At 45.0% G+C, this 20,338-nt stretch overlaps 1 protein-coding gene across 6 annotated transcripts in view; it reads left to right on the top strand.

The window, feature by feature from the left end:
• Window positions 1-20,338, top strand: part of CFLAR (CASP8 and FADD like apoptosis regulator) — a 53,137-nt gene that overhangs the window by 26,002 nt on the left and 6,797 nt on the right. For all 6 annotated transcript variants that reach the window (XM_024757318.1, XM_024757322.1, XM_024757319.1 and 3 more), the window contains 3 exons: window positions 1,359-1,408; window positions 2,090-2,171; window positions 17,995-18,505. In XM_024757318.1, the coding sequence (XP_024613086.1) occupies window positions 1,359-1,408; window positions 2,090-2,171; window positions 17,995-18,505 (643 nt within the window). The remainder of the gene's footprint in view (window positions 1-1,358; window positions 1,409-2,089; window positions 2,172-17,994; window positions 18,506-20,338) is intronic.

Genomic DNA, 20,338 nt, shown 5'->3' on the forward strand with positions numbered 1-20,338 from the left:
TTCTTATCAAATACAAAAAGATTTCTCATATCCTTTTTAACATTGCATAGTATTCCATTGTATGTATCATAGTTTATTTAACCAGTTTCATGTTGGTAGACTTCTAGTTTCTTTCTAGCTTAGCGCCATTACAAACAGTCCTTCAGTACATCTCCTTGACATTTTTGCACACGTGCTCTATTATTTCCTTAGGATAACTTCTAGAAGCAGAATGTTGGTTTAAAGGATATTGCTAATTGTCCTTTAAAAAGACTGTTTCAGGGCTTCCCTGTTGGCGCAGTGGTTGAGAGTCCGCCTGCCGATGCAGGGGACATGGGTTCGTGCCCCGGTCCGGGAAGATCCCACATGCTGTGGAGCGGCTGGGCCCGTGAGCCATGGCCGCTGAGCCTGCGTGTGCGGAGCCTGTGCTCCGCAATGGGAGAGGCCACAGCAGTGAGAGTCCTGCGTACCGCAAAAAGAAAGAAAAAAAAAAAAAAGACTGTTTCAACTTATACAGCATTACCATTTGAAAGTATTCATTTCCCCCAAACCTTACCAAATATTGGCATTTTCTTTGCCTGTCTTTAGACATTATTTCTCATTTTTGCAGCAGTCATAAATTAGATGCTCATCTCAGAGATTAAAAAACAAAACAAGGCAAAACAAAACCCAATGCACCCTGAGACTTCAGAAACTTGCCCAAGATCACAGGGCTTGTTAGTGATGGTGCTAGGGTTTCAGCCAGCCCTTTATGGCTTCAAAACTGGTGGTTTCTCCACCTCCCTGGGACTAGTAAAGTCATTTTTTATCTACAGAGTTTGCTCTAGGTTCATCTATATTTGCTAAGCCCACTGTCCCCTATCTTACCATTGACATTTTATTTTGTGATCTCCCAATATCACTGGACTAAGAAAACATGGCCATCTGTTCTATAAGTGGCAAACCCACAAAAGCTTTCCCGTTTCTGTGTCTCTAAGGCTGTTCCCTTGAGGCACTGTGCACAGTTTCAGCACATGCAGTAGAGCTATTGATATTGTTGGGTGGTTAGTTTATTAAATTCTCCCTATCAGGTTAAAACCTCACCGGTCACTGGGTCCTTACCTGGAGATGGGCAAGGGAGAGCCTTCTTTTACTTCTGTTTAAGCAGTTTTTCTACATAACCCCTGTTTAGCATGGGGACTTGTGTTTTCTTATCAGTTAGGTTTTTCAGTGTGAGGTTAGAAGCTTGGGGCTGAGTATAGCTGGGGAAAGAAAAGACAGTAGGGGGAAGAAAATAGGGAAAGAAAAATGGTGTGACATAAAGAAATGCAGCCCGCAGGAACTAGGATTAGGGCTAGTTCTCCTTCAGCTTTGTAAATGATTTCTCTCTCATCCCCCAGGAGAACCAGTGAAGACATCCATTCAGGAATCAGAAGCATTTTTACCTCAGGTACAGAATTAAATGATCTGATTTGGTATTGTATTGTAAGCACAGTATCTGTGGAGAACACTGATGGCTTTAAAAATATCTGTCCATTAAGAATTCTTTGTAACAATAGGATGCTGAGGGTGTGCTATTCTGAGAACTCTTCTGTTCTAAAGGGGAACCTTGGATGTAGCAAAGAGAAAGATGTTGAAGTGGATTGCATTAGTGAACTTTGCAGGAAAATTCCAAAGTGGCATTTCTCTTCTCAGCTGAGTGATTGCTGAATATATAAGTAAGCAGTGACACTGAACCTTGACTTGTTCTGACTTTTTCTACGCTGATACCTCTTCTCCATAATAGGAAGGCCTCCTTTTGTATTGGTTTGGAAAGATATCACTTGTACAATCTCAGGTTACTGTGGAAACATATGACCCATCTTTTCTCTGTGTTTTAAATTATCTTTATCCCACAAAGCTAAGACATGTGTAAAGAGACTGCAATTTTTATTAAAATTAAATAGAAACTGAAATAGCGTGTTGATATTGAAGGGAAATGTCAGCTGTGATGGCTTCAGCCTGTGTCTACTGAGTGAGTCACCTGCCAAAAGGAAATTTAAGGAAATCCAAAAGAAAAGATCATATGGGTGGAACCTTGAGGAAAAGAACAATGTTTAGGGTCTTTAACAATCCCTGTTTTCCTTTCCAGCACGTACTGGAAGAGAGATACAAGATGCAGAGCGAGCCCCTGGGAATCTGCCTGATAATTGATTGCATTGGCAATGACACAGGTAGGTGTGAATGCTCCAGATGATCTGATGCTCCCACAGTGAGATCACAGTGAGATCACGGCATACACAAGCTGTATTCATCGAGCGAGCCACACTAGCTGCTGTAACAAACCGATGTCAAAATGTGGTTTCACACATGAAGGGTGGTTTCTCACTCATGTTGCAGTCTGGTGCGGGTGGTACTGTAGAGCTTTGTTCCATGTGCTCATGAGTGGCGTCATCATCTGGGGGCTTTGAGTTTTCCTCAGGATCCTCTCTGTCTGGCTGGTGGATGAAGGAAGTGAGTGGAAGATCTCACAAGAGACTTGAGGGACAGGCCTGAAAGTGATACGCATCATTTCCACCCTCATTCCTTTGGTTAGAACTCATGTGCCCCATCCAACCACAGTAGACAAGTTGTGTGTCAGGAAGAAAATGAAAGGACGTTGGGGGAACACATAGCGTTGTCTCTGGCACAAAGGCAAACTTTGTGAAAGTTGGTGAGCTTCTGTCTTGTCTTTCCATGCTGGATGCTGTGGCAGGGAGGAGTCCTGGGATACAAAGGGGGGTTTAAAATGCAAAGTTTTCTAGGCTTCAGTATTATCAGATACCCCATCATTTCACCTAGATAGACTCTGAAAGCTTTTCTGGGGAACATTAAAAATAGGTTAAATTTGTGTTCACTTAGAGGCAATGTGTTCCTTAGTTCTGTCACCCTGGACTTTGGTTATTGGCCTGAGTGTGTACTACCTGTGTGTCAACTTTGGATCTGAATCGATTCTTTTGCTCAGTTTTTGGATGTCTGATTCGAACTGAATCAGTCACTGATGATGCATCAAAAAAGAAGGAGAAGAGCCTAGATAAGTACAATAACATTCGGTTTAATTATTTATCTCTTTCTTTTCAAAAAAATTAATTAATTTATTTTAAATAAATAAATTTATTTATTTTTGGCAGCGTTGGGTTTTCGTTGCTGCACGCGGGCTTTCTCTAATTGCAGCGAGCAGGGGCTACTCTTGGTTGTGGTGCGTGGGCTTCTCATGGCGGTGGCTTCTCTTGTTGAGGAGCACGGGCTCTAGGAGCGCAGGCTTCAGGAGTTGTGGCTCGCGGGCTCTAGAGCGCAGGCTCAGTAGCTGTGGATCATGGGCCCAATTGCTCTGCAGCATGTGGAATCCATCCGGACCAGGGCTTGAACCCGTGCCCCCCGGCACTGGCAGGCAGATTCTCAACCGCTGTGCCACCAGGGAAATCCTTATCTCTTTCTTGAAAGGATTGCTCGTTCTATTTCCACAGTTGTCCAGCTTCTCAATATTCTCTTAGAATGAGTCATAACTGTCTTCTAGGCTCACTTAGAATGTTATCGTGGGGCGGCTTCCCTGGTGGCACAGTGGTTGAGAGTCCGCCTGCCAATGCAGGGGACACGGGTTCGTGCCCCGGTCCGCGAAGATCCCACATGCCGCGGAGCGGCTGGGCCCGTGAGCCATGGCTGCTGAGCCTGCGCGTCTGGAGCCTGTGCTCCGCAACGGAAGAGGCTGCAACAGTGAGAGGCCCGCGTAACGCAAAAAAAAAAAGAATGTTACCATGGTGAGTTTTATGGGAAGAGAATCCAACAGAAGATCAAATTAGCAAATATTAGGCTGAATTTCCCAGGATTTCAGGTATGATCTCACTTTCTCATGTCCTATATTTGGTTGGATGTGAGAAATGCTATCTCCTGAGCGATAGATGTGTCCTTTACTTATTTATTTAATTTTATTTTTCTTAAATTGAGGTGTAGTTGATGTACAAGATGTGTTCTTTCTGTTTTAGCCATTAGTATTCACATAAGAATGAGAAAATATTTTCTCAGTGAGTAACTTCCTGCTTTAAAAGAGATTGTGTAATTGTCCTCCACTTTTGGTTGTAATCAGTTCTGCTTCATGCATTAGCTGGAAGTTCCCAACTGGACTTGGTGCAGGATGTGTAGCTGTTGTATGAGGAGAATCACAAAGATAAAGCCATGACTTGTTGTGAATTTGTGGCTATAATCCACTGTCTGCTTCCCTTGCTGAGTTAGGGGCCTCTTTTAGGCAGGGACTGAGTGTATATTTGTATTTTTCTGTATTATAGGATTGAGATCAGAGTTGACCCTGGAATACGACTGTGTGGGTATGAATCATGGCTTTGCCATGGCCTAGCTTGTTACCTGTGGCAGTTTTTCTAGCCTCTCTGTAGCTCAGTTTTTCATCTGTAAAATGAGTTAATAACAGGACCCACCTCATAGGGAGGTTGGGAGGAGTGAATGAGTCCTACCTGTAAAGAACTTAGGGCAGTGCCTGACACACACACTGTAAGCACGTACTAAATGCCAGTTAATGTTATTTGTCCATTTTGTTTGTTTAATTTTAGTTGCAAACCACTGAGCTAGAACTTGCCATGGCTTTGTGCTTGGTACATGGAGCCTGACCCAGACAAGTGAGGGACCAGAGAGCTGGAGTCCTGAGGCCTGCTCTGGGCTCATGGGGGAGTGGGGCAGGTCCCCATAGCCTGGGGCTAACTGGAATAGAAGGGGTAACCCCAAGAGGGGGTAACTTTTGGGGACATATGCAGGTGGATAGCTGGGGAGACTACTACTAGTCATGGTATGAGCGGGCATGACAGAGAAAGAGAATCTGAACACAAACGCCAGGGGGAGGGAGGGCAGAGAGTGGCAAGGCCTGATGGGAGAGAAAAATGGAAAGGAGAGTAGAATCAGAATCTCTAGGAGCTGGAGCAGGGGCATCTTTGATGAGGTAAGAACAGGTATTGGCCTGAGGTGCATTTGTACATCTGCTTCCTTGACTCAAGCTCTCCCAATACAAATAACTGGGCTTGAGGCCACATCTAGATGATTGTCTAGATGATTCGTCTAGACAATTCGTCTAGACACCAGTTCGTCTAGATGATTCTGTGGGGGTTCCTTTGTCTCTTCCCTAGTTAACTTTCTCACTTGGTTAACGCTGAACATTTGGGAGGAGTGCAGGAGTCTGGCAATAAACATTATTACTAGAAATGAGGGCTCTCACTTCTTGTAATAAATCTCTTATACGTATCACTGTATTATCTTATTGGTTCTTTTCTCTGGAGAACCCTGACTAATACAAGTTTTTGTGTGGACATATATTTTCAATTCTCCTGAGTGGGATTGCTGGTAAATACCACTCCCCTCACCACCTTTTTAAAAAACTGTCTCAAATTCTCTTCCTCTTCACAGCTTCTTGCCCAGGTTCACTTCAGCAGCCCACTAATTGTTCTCTCTTCCTAAGGATCTAACTCTCTCAAACCCATTAAAAGAAAAAAAAGAAAGAAAGAAACTAACAGTAATATGGTAAGACTAACTTGAGGGTGGTAGTGATCAGGGTGTACATTTTTTTTTTTTTTTTCTGTGTTGGGTCTTCGTTGCTGCGCGCGGGCTTTCTCTAGTTGTGGGGAGTGCGGGCTACTCTTCGTTGCGGCGTGTGGGCTTCTCATTGTGGTGGCTTCTCTTGTTGTGGAGCACGGACTCTAGGGCATGCCGTCTTCAGTAGTTGTGGTGCTCGGGTTCAGTAGTTGTAGCTCTCGGGCTCTAGAGCACAGGCTCAGTAGTTGTGGTGCACGGGTTTAGTTGCTCCACAGCATGTGGGATATTCCCGGACCAGGGATCAAACCCATGTCCCTTGCATTGACAGGCAGATTCTTAACCATTGCGCCACCAGGGAAGTCCCAGGGTGTAAAATTTATTAAAAATATACTATGTGTCAGGTGCTTTGCTGATTCCTTTACAGGGATTCTCACTTAATTTTCATAAATATTACTGCAAGATAGGTACTATTATCCCCATTTTCAAGGTGAGCAAGTAGAGCACAATAAACTCCCTTTCTAACTTCTCTAGTTAAGTAATAGAGCTGGAATTTGAACGCTTGACTGCAAAGCCTCTGCTTTTAGCTACCTTGCTGTTAAGTTCCATGCGGGTGGGGAGCTTTTCCTATGTGTCTCCAGAACCTGGAACCATGCCTGGTACGTGGGAGCTCAGTAAATATTTGTTGGGTGAATGAATGAAGGAGTAAGCTCTACTGGTCTTGGTGTGTTTCTAAAACCATTCCTTTGTACCTGTAGAATTTGGAAGACTCTCTTATACCTATCTTTTCCTGTCCTCAAAAAAAAAAAAATCAGACTTTTATCCAGAATATGTAATTTCCGCAAACCTTTATAGATTTATACTTCCTTTATCCCATAAATGTTTATTGCACCCCTGCTATTGCAGAACACCATGCTTGGGACTTCCCTAGTTGCCCAGTGGTAAAGAATCCGCCTTCCAATGCAGGGGTTGTGGGTTTGATCCCTGGTCGGGGAACTAAGAAAAACAAATACTGTATGCTAACACATATATATGGAATCTAAAAAAAAAAATACATGGTTCTGAAGAACCTAGGGGCAGGACAGGAATAAAGACGCAGACGTAGAGAATGGACTTGAGGACGTAGGGAGGGGGAAGGGTAAGCTGGGACTAAGTGAGAGAATAGCATTGACGTATATACACTACCAAATGTAAAATAGATAGCTAGTGGGAAGCAGCCGCATAGCACAGGGAGATCAGCTTGGTGCTCTGAGACCACCTAGAGGGGTGGGATAGGGAGGGTGGGAGGGAGACACAAGAGGGAGGGGATATAGGGATATATGTATATGTATAGCTGATTCACTTTGTTATACAGCAGAAACTAACACAAAAATGTAAAGCAATTATACTCCAATAAAGATGTTAAAAAAATCATTTAAATATAAAAAGCAGTGAATGGTATAGTTGATACACCAAATCATGTTACTGCAGTAAAAGATAAGTTTGGTAGAGTACTGAAGCAAAAAGAAATAAGTTCATATTAAAGTTTGGACACATTAATTATTCAAATTAAAAACAAAAACAAAAACACCCCACCATGCTTGGCCCTTGTGAAGCAGGTATGGAGGCCATGAAGTAGAGTCTGGCCTCAGAGCCACATTGTGAACAAAGATAAGGTTATAAGGTTATTGTTTGGTGGCTCATTCTTGAGAAGAATCCTTGGAGAAGTCAGTAACCTCTTCTTGGAGCAGACATGGAGACTTAAGGTTTTGAGGCTAATTAGTTCAGTGACTTTGTGCTTGGTGTCCTCAGTGTTGCGTCACCTGTGTCAGAGACCTAGCAAAGCTAGACCTATGCGAGGCCCTGCTTTGAGGTGCCCTGACATAGCACTGGACTTTTGCTCTTGTTTGGAGCCGAGAAGCGAAAGCCTCACATCACAGACACTTGGACTCTGGACCTTGACCTAGGGCTCTGGCTGGTTTTTAGGCTGCTGAATGAAAGCTGGTGTTTGCAGATTTTAAGAGGACGTGTTTATTCCTCTCTTTTCTCCCTGCTCATTCTGAAAAGCTTGAAGATTTTTCTATACTTTTAACCAGGCTAAGGCTTAGATTCTTCTAGCAGATGCTGCATGTTTCCCTGGGAAATCTTGCATAAGTAAACTTCCTCTTCTAACAGAGCAGCAGTAGTCCTGAAAGCCCGGAGTTGATCGTAGAGAGCTTTGCACTGGTATTGATTGGAGCTTGGCTGCTCGTTGGGATTACCCAGCCTCCTTTCCTCATTTTCCCTTAGTGGAATGGGCAACAACCCAAATCAGTAGCATTTTCCTGCACTGATAGATGTAAACAAATCTCAGCAAGGGGGATCGGAGCAGCCACTGTGGCCTCTGCTCCTGAGCTTTGAAGACACGTGGTAAGTGACGCATGAGATGGTAGATGGAGGCTTTGTTCCCATGGAGCGGCTACTGCTGCCTGCCAGCTTGAGTGCCAAGGAAGTGGGATCTCCCCTCTTAACTCCTGTGGGATTAGCAGACTATTAACGATAGCTTCCCTGTGGGCAAAAGACCAGGAAGTCTGTGGTGGTATGCTTTTTTTCCTGGGCATTCTTATCCTCTGAGATTAAGCAGCCATTCAGTTGGAAACCTAGCATCACTAATGAAATTTCCCTTTAAATCAGTGCTACATAGCAAACCCTTTTTTCACAGACAGCATAAAGCTAGGGTATAAAGAATTACAGGTCCACGATCCCTTACTGGAGACCCTTGCATTTCAAAATTTTAAAGTTTTAAGAGTTTAGAAAGATGACATGGCCCATATACCATAATTTATAGAACATTCCAGTGGGGTCTAGGGCAGTACCCCATAATCAAATATGTGACTATTTCTACAGCAAAAGGAATGGATATTTACACTAAGTGGAATAAAGACTATAAATAGCTTCTCATCAGTTCAGGAAAGATTTTGCCACAAAATGAGTCAAGGAAAAGAACCTAAGTTTTTCAGAGCTTTTGGGGCCTTGGAATTGTGGATAGGAGTGGTGGGTATGTGGAAAAGCAGAGGACTTTTAGGCCACCTGAGGGACCACAGAAGCCTCTCTTGACATGTTTATTATTGATATTGTTTTCTCCTAAGAAAAGCTAGTCCAGAAGGAATTACTAGTGATCATTTGTGCTTAAAAGAAAAAAAAAAAAGACATTTATAAAGTAGTTTATAATTTCGAGTGTATATGGATTGTCCAGTAACACCCCTGATTGTTGGTGTCCCTGAACAAGTGGAAAGTCAGATTTATACAAGCCCCACTCCCCACAACCCCGCTTCCTCCCTCTTTATTCTGTCTATATTCACCATCATCCTTCCACTTGGGGGCCTTTCCTTTGCCCTGTTTTTTTGGAACCGCAGCTGAATTGCACCTTTCCCATAATCTTCTCTCCAGGTGTCTTAGACCACACTGATCTTCCCTACTCTGATTTCCTATTTTACCTAAAATCCTACTGTTCTATGTGACATGTCAGTCATTGTTCTGTGCACATTTATACACTTTGCTTCTCTAGCAAGATTATGGGCTCCTTGAAGAACAGGAACTACATTGTATACTTCCTCTGTATCCCCTCATCCCAGTGTTTCTGTAACACAGGAAGAGGAACTTTGTAAAACATGAGTTTTGGGGTCAAGTGAGTTTAAGAAATAATTTGTTGGGCTTCTCTGGTGGCGCAGCGGTTGAGAGTCCGCCTGCCGATGCAGGGGACACGGGTTCGTGCCCCGGTCCGGGAGGATTGCACATGCCGCAGAGCGGCTGGGCCCGTGAGCCATGGCCGCTGAGCCTGCGCGTCCGGAACCTGTGCTCCACAACGGGAGAGGCCACAACAGTGAGAGGCCCGCGTGATGCAAAAAAAAAAAAAAAAGAAGAATTTGTTCCTCTTTAGGAGATTTGCAGTGCATGTTGGCCTTAAAGTTTCTGAGCAGTGTTCCTGTAACGAAACCTGGTTAAGTCTTGTCAACCTTGCATTTCTCATTCACATTTGACCTCAAAACTCCCCTTTCCACTAAGAATATCCTGCCCACTTGTATTCCATTCATGTGCCTTATAGTAACTTGAGCTGGGCTTATTAAAGGTGCTCAATAAGTGATCATAAATAGACTGATAAAAGCATCCCCTCTTTCTTATTTATTCTATACATTTATTTAATGAATCCCTTTTTTTAGATAGTGTCAAGATAAATGTGAGCTCATCTTCGGTCAAAACACATTCTAAATGAATGAGATCATGACATATTATTTAATTCTTTGGATTTCATCTCAGTAGTCCCCAGACGGGTGGGTAATGCTGATCCTAGCCCTTCACTAACAGCCCTGTACTAATTTCAAGGCCAGAAGAAATCCCTCATCATTTCAGGAAGTTAATAAAGGAACAGCTGAATTTTAGAGAGATAGGGCTGGGTCAGGAGTGGGTTTCCAGGGTGGGTAGAAGGAGAAGTGGGACTAATGCAGTTGGTTGAAGCTTTATTTTCCAAACTCAACACCCATGTTTTTCTTCCCCTATTTTCAAGTAAGGACAAGGATGTTACTGTTGATACATGGGACATAGAATCTGGCTGCTCTGAGTCCGTTTTAGTTTAGACTGTAGAGACCTCCCTCTGGTTTCTAAGGAGGTATATTCCATGCAAGAGACGCATCGCAGGCGGGCTCCATGATTTGTGGTGCAGCGGCTGCCTCTATATTCTTTTTTTTTTTTTTCTTTTTTTTTCTGATTTAACCCCCACCCCTGCATTTGAAGCGCGGAGTCTTAACCACTGGACCTCCAGAGAAGTCCCCCAATACTTTTTTTTTTTTTTTTAGGTAAGAAGTGGATTTATTTAGAGAGAAACACACTCTACAGACAGAGTGTGGGCCATCTCAGAAGGTGAGAAAGGCCTGCCTCTATATTCTTTAAAACTAATATATTTGAATAAGCACTCACAGTTTGCAAAGCATCTTGACAGAAATCTCAATGGGTCCTCTCAGCCACCTTCTGGAGGACACGGTATAGGCATTGGTATTGATCCATTTTATATATGAATAAACTACAGATGTACTTTGTTCAAAGTCACACTGTCACAACCCCCTTGATCCTATAAATTAGACTGGGCTATATCTGTGTTCTTGCTGGCCCGAGAAAGAACAACAGCTAGCATCAGTCCTCACCAACTGATAGAGGAAAGATGTGCTGTTATTGGGAAGTGCCAGCTGTGATGACTTCAGGCTGTGTCCATTGAGTGACTGTTGCCACAGGGATATTTAAGGGATGCTCCGTCTTGGTCTGAGGCCCATCCAGATTTGGTGCTCTGATTGGCCTTATACTTGGCCTTGGGGACCTGTATGGATTTTGGGTTCCCCTCAAGCTTTTAGCCCTTTTCCTTCTGTTCTATTAGGTAAGGACTTCCTGCCCTAGACCTCAGATTCCCATCTCCTTCTTAGCTCTTCTACTAATATAAGTTAGTTTTTTTTCAGGACCAGTTCGTTTTTTTTCAGGACCAGGCAAGGTTCAGACCAGTAAGTGGGTGGAAGAGCCAGGACTGAAACTCAGATCTTGTGATTCCAAGACTGTTCCTCTTTCACCCGTATCACGCAGCTGCCTGCTGACTGCCTAGTGGCAGCCCAGCTGCTGCTCCAGCCAGAACCTGTGGGGAGGCCAGATAAAGAAAAGAGATTAAGGCACAGGACAGCATGTATTCTGTCCAGACCTCTGCATATCAGGATGGAAAGGGAGACTGTGGCTTTCTTTCAAGGACTTTGATAAGAGACTAAATCTATCAGTGAAAAGAGGCTTTTGAGGGGAGCAAGCCAGTCTGAGATAACAAGTAAACAAAAGAGCTTTGCGTCTGGTGTTTCTCTGTTTGCTTCTGCCCCCTAGAGGAGAGAATGCTCCATGACTGGAGAGTGTGACTCCTGAAAGGGAGAGTTTGGACTAAAGCAGTGGGGATGGCATTGGGGTCCTAATCCAGGTTCTCTCACATGGTACAGCACTTTGTTTCATCCCGAGCACAGAACTGGGTACTGAAGCCTTGCCTACACCCTCAGAAGCCATGCGGTGCTGCTACGCCTTTTCTACCACTCTGAGATCCTATGTGGACAAGTGAGGTATTTAATAGGTTTTTAGCAACTGCCATTTCCTGATAATACTTACTTATCACAGGGTTTTAAGGAGGTTGGCACCTTCTTTATATCTCTTCATTATGACGTGACATATATATATATATATATACAAATTCATTTTTTTCACCCTTACCTACGGGCCAGGCAGAAGGAGAAAAGTAAGTAGCCTAACTACATTCTTAGGGAATGGTTATTATCATTCCCTTTTGTTGACTTACCTGGTGAAATATTTATCTGATAATGTGTACAAATCACTCCAAAATTTAGTAGCTTAAAACAACAGTATTAATTTATTTATATCTCTCACAGTTTCTGTGGGTCTGGAATTTAGGAATGGCTTAGCCAGGTTGTTCTGGCCCTGAGTCTCTTGGGAGATTGTGGTCAGATGTCAGCTGGGGTCATCTGAAGGCTTGATTGGCTTTGGAGGGGCTTCTCGGGTACTCAGTCACGTGGCTGGTTGGTGCGAGGCCTAAGTTCTTCTCCATGGAGGCCTCTCCACGTGGCATTGGGGACCTGTATTGAGTGTTCTCAAGACATGGCAACTGGCTTCCCCCAGAGTGAGTTGTTCCACAGTGACCTGGCTTTGGAAGTCACGTTGTATCTCTTCTGCCACATTCCATTCATTAGAAACGAGTTACCAAGTTGGTCCACATTCAAGGGGAGGGGAATTACACTCTATCTTTTTAAGGGAGGAGTGTCAAAGAATCATGGACTTATTTAAAACCGCCATGTCTGGCAGGATGTGGGTCTCCTGAGTGGAATGTTCTACAAGACTCTATGTGATTGTGTCCAGATACTGCTCATAGGCTGGGTGAATTAAATTAAGAGCGCACAAGCCAGCTCTTATTTGTCCAGTGGCTGCTTAGATTCCAGATTTTTGTTAACCCAAGGCTATGTTTCTTTTCCACCTTTTAATCTTTTTCCTGTTTCCTGCTGAGAAGCCAGAAGAGAAATTGTGATTGCTTACTTTTACTTTTATAGTTTACTAGTGGTTGGTAAAGTTGGCAAGACAAGACAGTTGAAACTATTGGTTGAAGCTGTGAGTCTCTGAATTATTTGTCTATCCATACTTCATATTGTTCCCATTTAGTGTCGAGAATTTGTAGTAAACGGTTATATGTACTTTCAGTTATTTATCTCCCCTTGACCCCTTTGTGTGATGCCTAAACTGGTATGAGATAGGACCCCTCTGTTCCTTGGTGGAAGTTATAGGTACTCTGATTACTACCATGTTGTTTGGTTCGGGGTGAATGCAGTCGTAGACTTCTGGAAGGTCATACCCCAGGGGAGGAACAGAAGTGGGTACATAGTCATGAGACAGGGAAGCAAATCCAGAGAAGTGGCTAATAGTTTGGATGACAGCCTGAATTAGGAGATTCTTGTTTAGCCTCTGGGCTTAGGACAGAATGGTTTTTCTGCTCTGAAAATGGACTAAGAACTGGAGGCATCCCTCAGACAAGGAGTAGAAACTTAATGGGTAGCTCAATAGGATGTGGACTTTTTGAATGAGGAAGAGAAAGATGTCTCTCTTTGCTATTAGAAAGATGAAACAATTCGGTACCTACTTCTCCAATAAAGGCAAACTGAGCAGATGGGAACAAAGTAGATGGGTAGGATTTCTAGGGTTCCGAGGCCATAGAAACTTCTAGAAGATGAACAAAAAGATTTTTAAAAAGAGAACAGGGAATATTTTTATTGAGCACCAGGAGCTTTATTTGTATTATCTCATTTAATCTTCACAGCATCCTCATGGGGTGGGTATCTTCACTTCCACTTAAAGCTAGGGAGACCCACTTCCTTAAAGCAATGCAGCCCGTAGGTGTGGTGAGGTCAGTGTTAGAAGGCAGGCTTGCCTGCTTTTTCCACTGCTTTACACTGCTTTTCGAGGCAAAGTCAACCCAGGATTCCTGGAAACTAGGAGAAGAATCTCTGGGGGCCCTGTAGGGCAGGGGTCCCCAACCCTCCAACCACTGACTGGTACCGGTCTGGGGCCACACAGCAGGAGGTGAGTGACGGGTGAGCAAGCGAAGCTTCATCTGTATTTACAGCCACTCCCCATCGCTCGCATTATTGCCTGAGCTCCGCCTCCTGTCAGATCAGTGACGGCATTAGATTCTCATAGGAGCACGAACTCTGCTGTGAACTGCGCATGTGAGGGATCTAGGTTGCGCGCTCCTTATGAGAATCTAATGCCTGATGATCTGAGGCGGAGCTGAGGCGGTGATGCTAGCGCTGGGGAGCGGCTGCAAATACAGACTATCATTAGCAGAGGGGTTTGACTGCACAGTGACCATAATAAATCAGTTGCTCGCAGACTCATATCAAAACCCTATCAGTGAGGGGCAAGTGACAGTTAAGCTGCATCTGGTGGCAGGCTTTAAGTCAGAATCCAACACTTACTTTAGTCCATGCGTGGCCCACCCATTATTTTACTTACCGTTTCCGTCCACACCTCTTTCCCGTACTGCGCACTGGTCCCAGTCACAGTTTTGGTAAGCCCTCAAGCTAACCCTAGCCAAAATAGGTAAAAAACAAACAGTGCTGGAGAGCTTCTTTGAAAAGAGGAAGGGCTTCCCTGGTGGCGCAGTGGTTGAGAATCTGCCTGCCAATGCAGGGGACACGGGTTCGAGCCCTGGTCCGGGAAGATCCCACATGCCGTGGAGCAGCTGGTCCCATGAGCCACAACTACTGAGCCTGCGCGTCTGGAGCCTGTGCTCCGCAACAAGAGAGGCTGCGACAATGAGAGGCCCGTGCGCCGCGATGAAGAGTGGCCCCCGCTTGCCGCAACTAGAGAAAGCCCTAGCACAGAAACGAAGACCCAACGCAGCCAAAAATAAATTAATTAATTAATTAAAAAAAAAAAAGAGGGAAAGACCCAATGATCAGATAGCAGAAGACTCTAAGACTGCCAACAAAAAGAAAGCTTCATTTTAAAGGAAATAAGAAGAGTCCTCCTTAAATTATGGGTTCATTGCAACAGGTGATTCACATTCTCCAAACCTGCTTTGTATAATTTGTGGCAACTGGCTATCCAACGGAGCCATGAAACCTTCAAAACTGCTTCACTACATGGAGACCAAGCACCCTGCGTTAAAAGACAAGGCTTTGGGGACTTCCCTGGTGGTGCGGTGGTTAAGAACACACCTGCCAATGCAGGGGACACGGATTCGAGCCCTGGCCTGGGAAGATCCCACATGCCGTGGAGCAACTAAGCCCACAACTACTGAGCCTTTGCTCTAGAGCCCGAACCACAACTACTGAGCCCACGCGCCTAGAGCCCCTGCTCTGCAACAAGAGAAACCCGCACACCGAAATGAAGAGTAGCCGCCTCTCGCTGCAACTAGAGAAAGCCCGTTCGCAGCAACGAAGACCCAACGCAGCCAAAAATAAATAAAGAAATAAATTTATATATATAAAGAAACCCCACAAGCCTTTGGAGTTTTTCAAAAGAAAAAAACGTGAACACGAAGAACAGAGACAATCATTGAAGGCTACCACTTCATCAAATGTGTCTGCATTGAGAGCATCATTCCTAGTGGCTAACTGCATTGCTAAAGCTGAGAAGTCCTTTACTATTGGTGGAGAGTTGATCCTGCCTACTGCTAAGGATATGTGTCATGAACTTTCAGGAGTGGCTGCAGTTCAAAAGGTGGCACGTGTTCCTCTTTCGGCTAGCACCATAACTAGACGAATTGATGAAATAGCAGACGATATTGAGGCACAGTGGTTAGGGAGGATTAATGAGTCACCGTGGTACTCAATCCAGGTTGACGAGTCTACCGATGTTGACAACGAGGCAACAATGCTTGTTTTTGTGCGATATATATTTCAGGAGGATGTGCATGAGGATATATTATGTGCACTTTTGTTGCCAACCAACACCACAGCTGCAGAACTATTCAAGTCTTTGAATGATTACATATCAGGAAAACTGAATTGGTCATTTTGTGTCAGTATATGCACAGATGGAGCGGCTGCCATGACTGGACGGCTTTCTGGTTTCACTACAGGTCAAAGAGGTCGCTTCTGAATGTGTGTCTACGCACTGTGTCATCCATGGCAAAATGCTGGCTAGCCGAAAAATGGTACCTGAACTTAACAATGTTTTGCAGGACATGGTTAAAATTATCAACGACATTAAAGTACATGCCCTTAACTCACATCAGTTCGTGCCCCTCTGTGAGGAGATGGACCCAGAGCACACACGTCTTCTCTTATACACAGAAGTGAGATGGCTTCTAAAGGTAGATCACCGGCCAGAGTTTTTGAGTTATGAGAGCCGCTCCAGGGATTTCTTGTAGAAAAACAGTCACCACTGGCAGCACATTTCAGTGACACAGAATGGGTCGCAAAACTTGCTTACTTGTGTGACATATTCAACCTGCTCACCGAACTCAGTCTGTCACTTCAGGGGAGAACAAAAACTGTGTTCAAGTTGGCAGATAAAGTGACTGCATTCAAAGCCAAACTGGAATTATGGGGGTGACGAGTGAACTTTGGGATTTTTGACATGTTTCAAACATTAGCAGAGATTTTGAAAGAGACTGAACTGTGGGGCCTTCTTTCTCCCAGCTGATGCATGATCACCTATCTCAGCTTTCAAAAGAGTTTGAGCATTACTTCCCAACCACAAAAGACTCCCGAACCGGGAAGGAATGGATCTGTAACCCATTTGTGAATAAGCTGGGTGAATCGACTTTGTCTGCGCTAGAAGAGGATCAATTGCTTGAGATCGCAAATGATGGTGGCCTTAAAAGTATGTTTGAGACAACTTCAGACCTCCATACATTCTGGATTAAAGTCAAGGTAGAATATCCTGAGATTGCCACAAAAGCACGGAAAAGCCTGCTTTCATTTCCAACATCCTATCTTTGTGAAGCAGGGTTTTCTGCAGTGACAGCAACCAAAATGAGATCATGGAGAAGACTGGACATAAACAACACACTTTCGGGCTTCCCTGGTGGCGCAGTGGTTGAGAGTCCGCCTGCCGATGCAGGGGACATGGGTTCGTGCCCTGATCTGGGAAGATCCCACATGCCGCAGGGCGGCTGGGCCTGTGAGCCATGGCCGCTGAGCCTGTGCATCCGGAGCCTGTGCTCCGCGGCGGGAGAGGCCACAGCAGTGAGAGGCCCGCGTACTGCAAAAAAACCAAGCCAAACCAAAAAAACACACTTTGGGTGTCACTGTCTCCCGTCACCCCCAGATGGGACCATCTAGTTGCAGGAAAACAAGCTCAGGGCTCCCACTGATTCTGCATTATGGTGAGTTGTAGAATTATTCCATTATGTATTACAATGTAATAATAACAGAAATAAAGTGCACGATAAAGGTAAAGCGCTTGAATCGTCCCGAAACTTCACCCCACCCCACCCCCAGTCTGTGGAAAAAGTGTCTTCCACGAAACCGTTCCCTGGTGCCAAAAAGGTTGGGGACCGCTGCTGTAGGGCGTCTTGGCCAAGTGCCCTCCCTTGCTCAGTCAAAGGCTACACTGGGAAGTAGGTCATGAGAGGAGCTGGGGAGTCTGGGAATGGTCCCAGCTTAGATCCAGGGGCCTCCGGATCAGCTCACAGCAGGTGGAGGTGAGGGAACTCATGACCTGGGTCACCCTTTCTGCGGCCATTGGATCTAGGTTTAGATCTCCGTGCTGCAAATGCACCCATTCCTATGAACTTGTGAGTTATTGTAAGAAAGAGCCCTTTGAACAATCCCCAACTTTGTTTTGGCTAAAAGGAAAAGTATTTCCTCTCTTGGTTCGTTTAGACTAGAGGTGGGTTCAGTCTCTGCCCGTGGCCAGATGCGGTGGTGGCCTCAGGCAGGGGATGTGGTATAACAGGAGACAGACCATAACTGGGAACCTGTGACATGAAAGTCACACATTTCACGTTTTAGGCTGATTTTATCCCTCCTGCCCTGTTCTTAGGTCCTTTAAAGCCTCGAACTATGACACAAAAGCAGAAACAGACAAGTAATTAGACCATGTTTAGGATTGCTACCCAGTGTTTCTTGAGCTTTTCTTACTCCTGTGTTTTTTTTTTGTTAATTTTTGGCCGCGCTGGGTCTTCTTTGCTGCGCACATGATTTCTCTAGTTGCGGTGAGCAGGGGCCACTCTTTGTTGTGGCGCGCGGGCTTCTCATTGCGGTGGCTTCTCTTGTTGCGGAGCACGGGCTCTAGGCACATGGGCTTCAGTAGTTGTGGCTCGCAGGCCCTAGAGCGCGGGCTTAGTAGTTGTGGCGCACGGGCTTAGTTGCTCCGCAGCATGTGGGATCTTCCCGGACCAGGGCGCGAACCCGTGTCCCCTGCATTGGCAGGTAGATTCTTAACCACTGCGCCACCAGGGAAGTCCCTGCTGTGTCGTTTTTCATGTTTGTTTGTTTTTTCCAGACATTCTTGAGGAAACCTTCACTGCCCTGGGCTATGAAGTCAAGCGTTTCTTACATCTCACTGTGGAAGATATAATGCACATTCTTGGCCAAGTTGCGCACATGCCCCAACACCAAGACTACGACAGCTTCGTGTGTATCCTGGTGAGCCGAGGGGGCTCTCAGAGCGTGTTTGGCGTGGATCAGACTCACTCAGGGGTCCCTTTGGATCATATCAAAAGGATGTTCATGGCAGATGCATGCCCCTCTCTCTCAGGGAAGCCAAAGGTCTTTTTTATTCAGAACTATGTGACGTCAGAGGGCCAGCTAGAGGACAGCAGCTTCCTGGAGGTGGATAGGCCATCAGTGAAAAGTGCAGAATCCAAGGCCAGGCAGCCCGGGGCCTGCGTGATTCACCGAGAAGCTGACTTCTTCTGGAGCCTGTGCAAAGCGGACGTGTCCCTGCTGGAGCGGTCCTCCCCTTCACCGTCACTGTACCTGAAGTGCCTCTCCCAGAAGCTGGGGAAAGAAAGGTGAGCCACCCAAGCTGTGGCGGATCCTGGCCCCAGTTGTTTATTTTCTGCTACCAGGATGGAAGTGCCACTGTGCCATATTTGATGCCCTTTTCTTCAGGGGGAGGAATTTTTCATTCCTTGTTGGGGTTGCCTTAGGAGTATGATAATAGACTCTGCACAGTTTATGAATGCTTTGTAGTTCAGAAGGTCATATAGTAGTCAGCTTGTGGTTTGGATATTTTCCTTCAAAATTAAGAAATGTTTTTTTTTCTTATTACAAAAGCAATACATACTCCTTACTGGACATAGATCATGAGATATAGATGCTGAAAGCAGAACATAACAAGCAGTTATAATCCTACTTAGTAGAACTAATCTGTTAACCAAATCTTGGTGTGTTGCCTTCCAGATCTTTTTTGGATACTGATACAATCATATATAAAGATGTTTTTTAAGCCAAAATGAAATCATAATCTACTGTTACTTTATAACCTGCTTTTAGTTTGTGCAACAGTATATTTTTACATGTCAGGAATCGCATTTTTATGGCATCATTTTATTTTATTTATTTGCTTTAAAATTTATTTAATTATTTATTTATTTTTGGCTGAGTTGGGTCTTCGTTGCCGCGTGCAGGCTTTTTCTCTAGTTGCAACGAGCGGGGGCTACTCATTGTGCCGGTTTCTCTTGTTGCGGAGTACTGGCTCTAGGCATGTGGGCTCAGTAGTGGCTCACGGGCTCTAGAGCGCAGGCGCAGTAGTTGTGGCGCACGGGCTTTGTTGCTCCACGGCATGTGGGATCTTCCCGGACCGGGGCTCGAACCCTTGTCCCCTGCGTTGGCAGGCAGATTCTTAACCACTGCGCCACCAGGGAAGTCCCTATAGTATCATTTTAATGTTTGCAGAGCAGTCCCTAATATGGCTATAGCATAATTTACTTGGCCAGTCTTTAGTTGTTGGGCAATGTTTTACTTTCACAAAAAAGAAAGTGTTCAACGTCTTCGTAGCTCAGTATTTGTGCTTATCCTTAATTGTTTTCTTGAAAGGAAAATTCCCGGAAGTGGAATTACTGTGTTGAATGACGAGCATTTTTAAAGCCTCTGATGCATCTCGTCAGATTGTCCTCTAGGACAGTTAGACCAGCTTTTTGTTTTTTGACCACGCCACGCAGCTTGCAGGACTTCAGTTCCCAGACCAAGGATTGAGCCCGGGCCCCTGGGAGTGAGAGCGCCGAGTCCTAACCACTGGACCCCAGGGAATTCCCATAGATCAGCTTTTATGAGAGAGTCTGCATCCCTGAATTCTCACTGATACCGTGTGCTCGTTTATTTCCCCAAGTCTTGAGGTTGATAGGTGAAAAATGGTACCTAGCTATACAGGTCTGCCAGTCTTTGTAACTTAGACATTTTTGATGTTTATTGGCAAGGATACTTTTCTAAGGGAAACGTTGGTGACCTGGTGTCCATCTGGGATGAGGGAAGCCTCACCGTACCTCAAATGTAAGATTAGCAGTCCCTTTTCTGTTGCCCCCCAATCACAATTTAGAATTTCTCTGAGTCACCTGTGAAAGGCATCTGTTGTAGCTTGGGGGACCTCAGGAATAAATCTCAGGGCCTGGGACCCCTAGCCTCCTCAGGGATGGCAGAGCAAAAAGGGAGGGCTAGAGCAGGGGCAACTCAGCCTTCCAAGGTACATACACCACGGGCCAACGGTATTATTGGCCTTTTACATCCATCCTGCAATTGCATGGATGATCCAGATGGGTTATCATCTGGCTGGTGTGTACCCAGACTAAAACTCAGTTGCCCCTGTGGGTGGGGACTGTGGTCATTGGGTCAGAGTGCTGCAAACC

The sequence above is a fragment of the Neophocaena asiaeorientalis genome, unplaced genomic scaffold (assembly GCF_003031525.2).
Source record: "Neophocaena asiaeorientalis asiaeorientalis breed wild unplaced genomic scaffold, Neophocaena_asiaeorientalis_V1.1 scaffold246, whole genome shotgun sequence".
Lineage (NCBI taxonomy): Eukaryota > Metazoa > Chordata > Mammalia > Artiodactyla > Phocoenidae > Neophocaena > Neophocaena asiaeorientalis.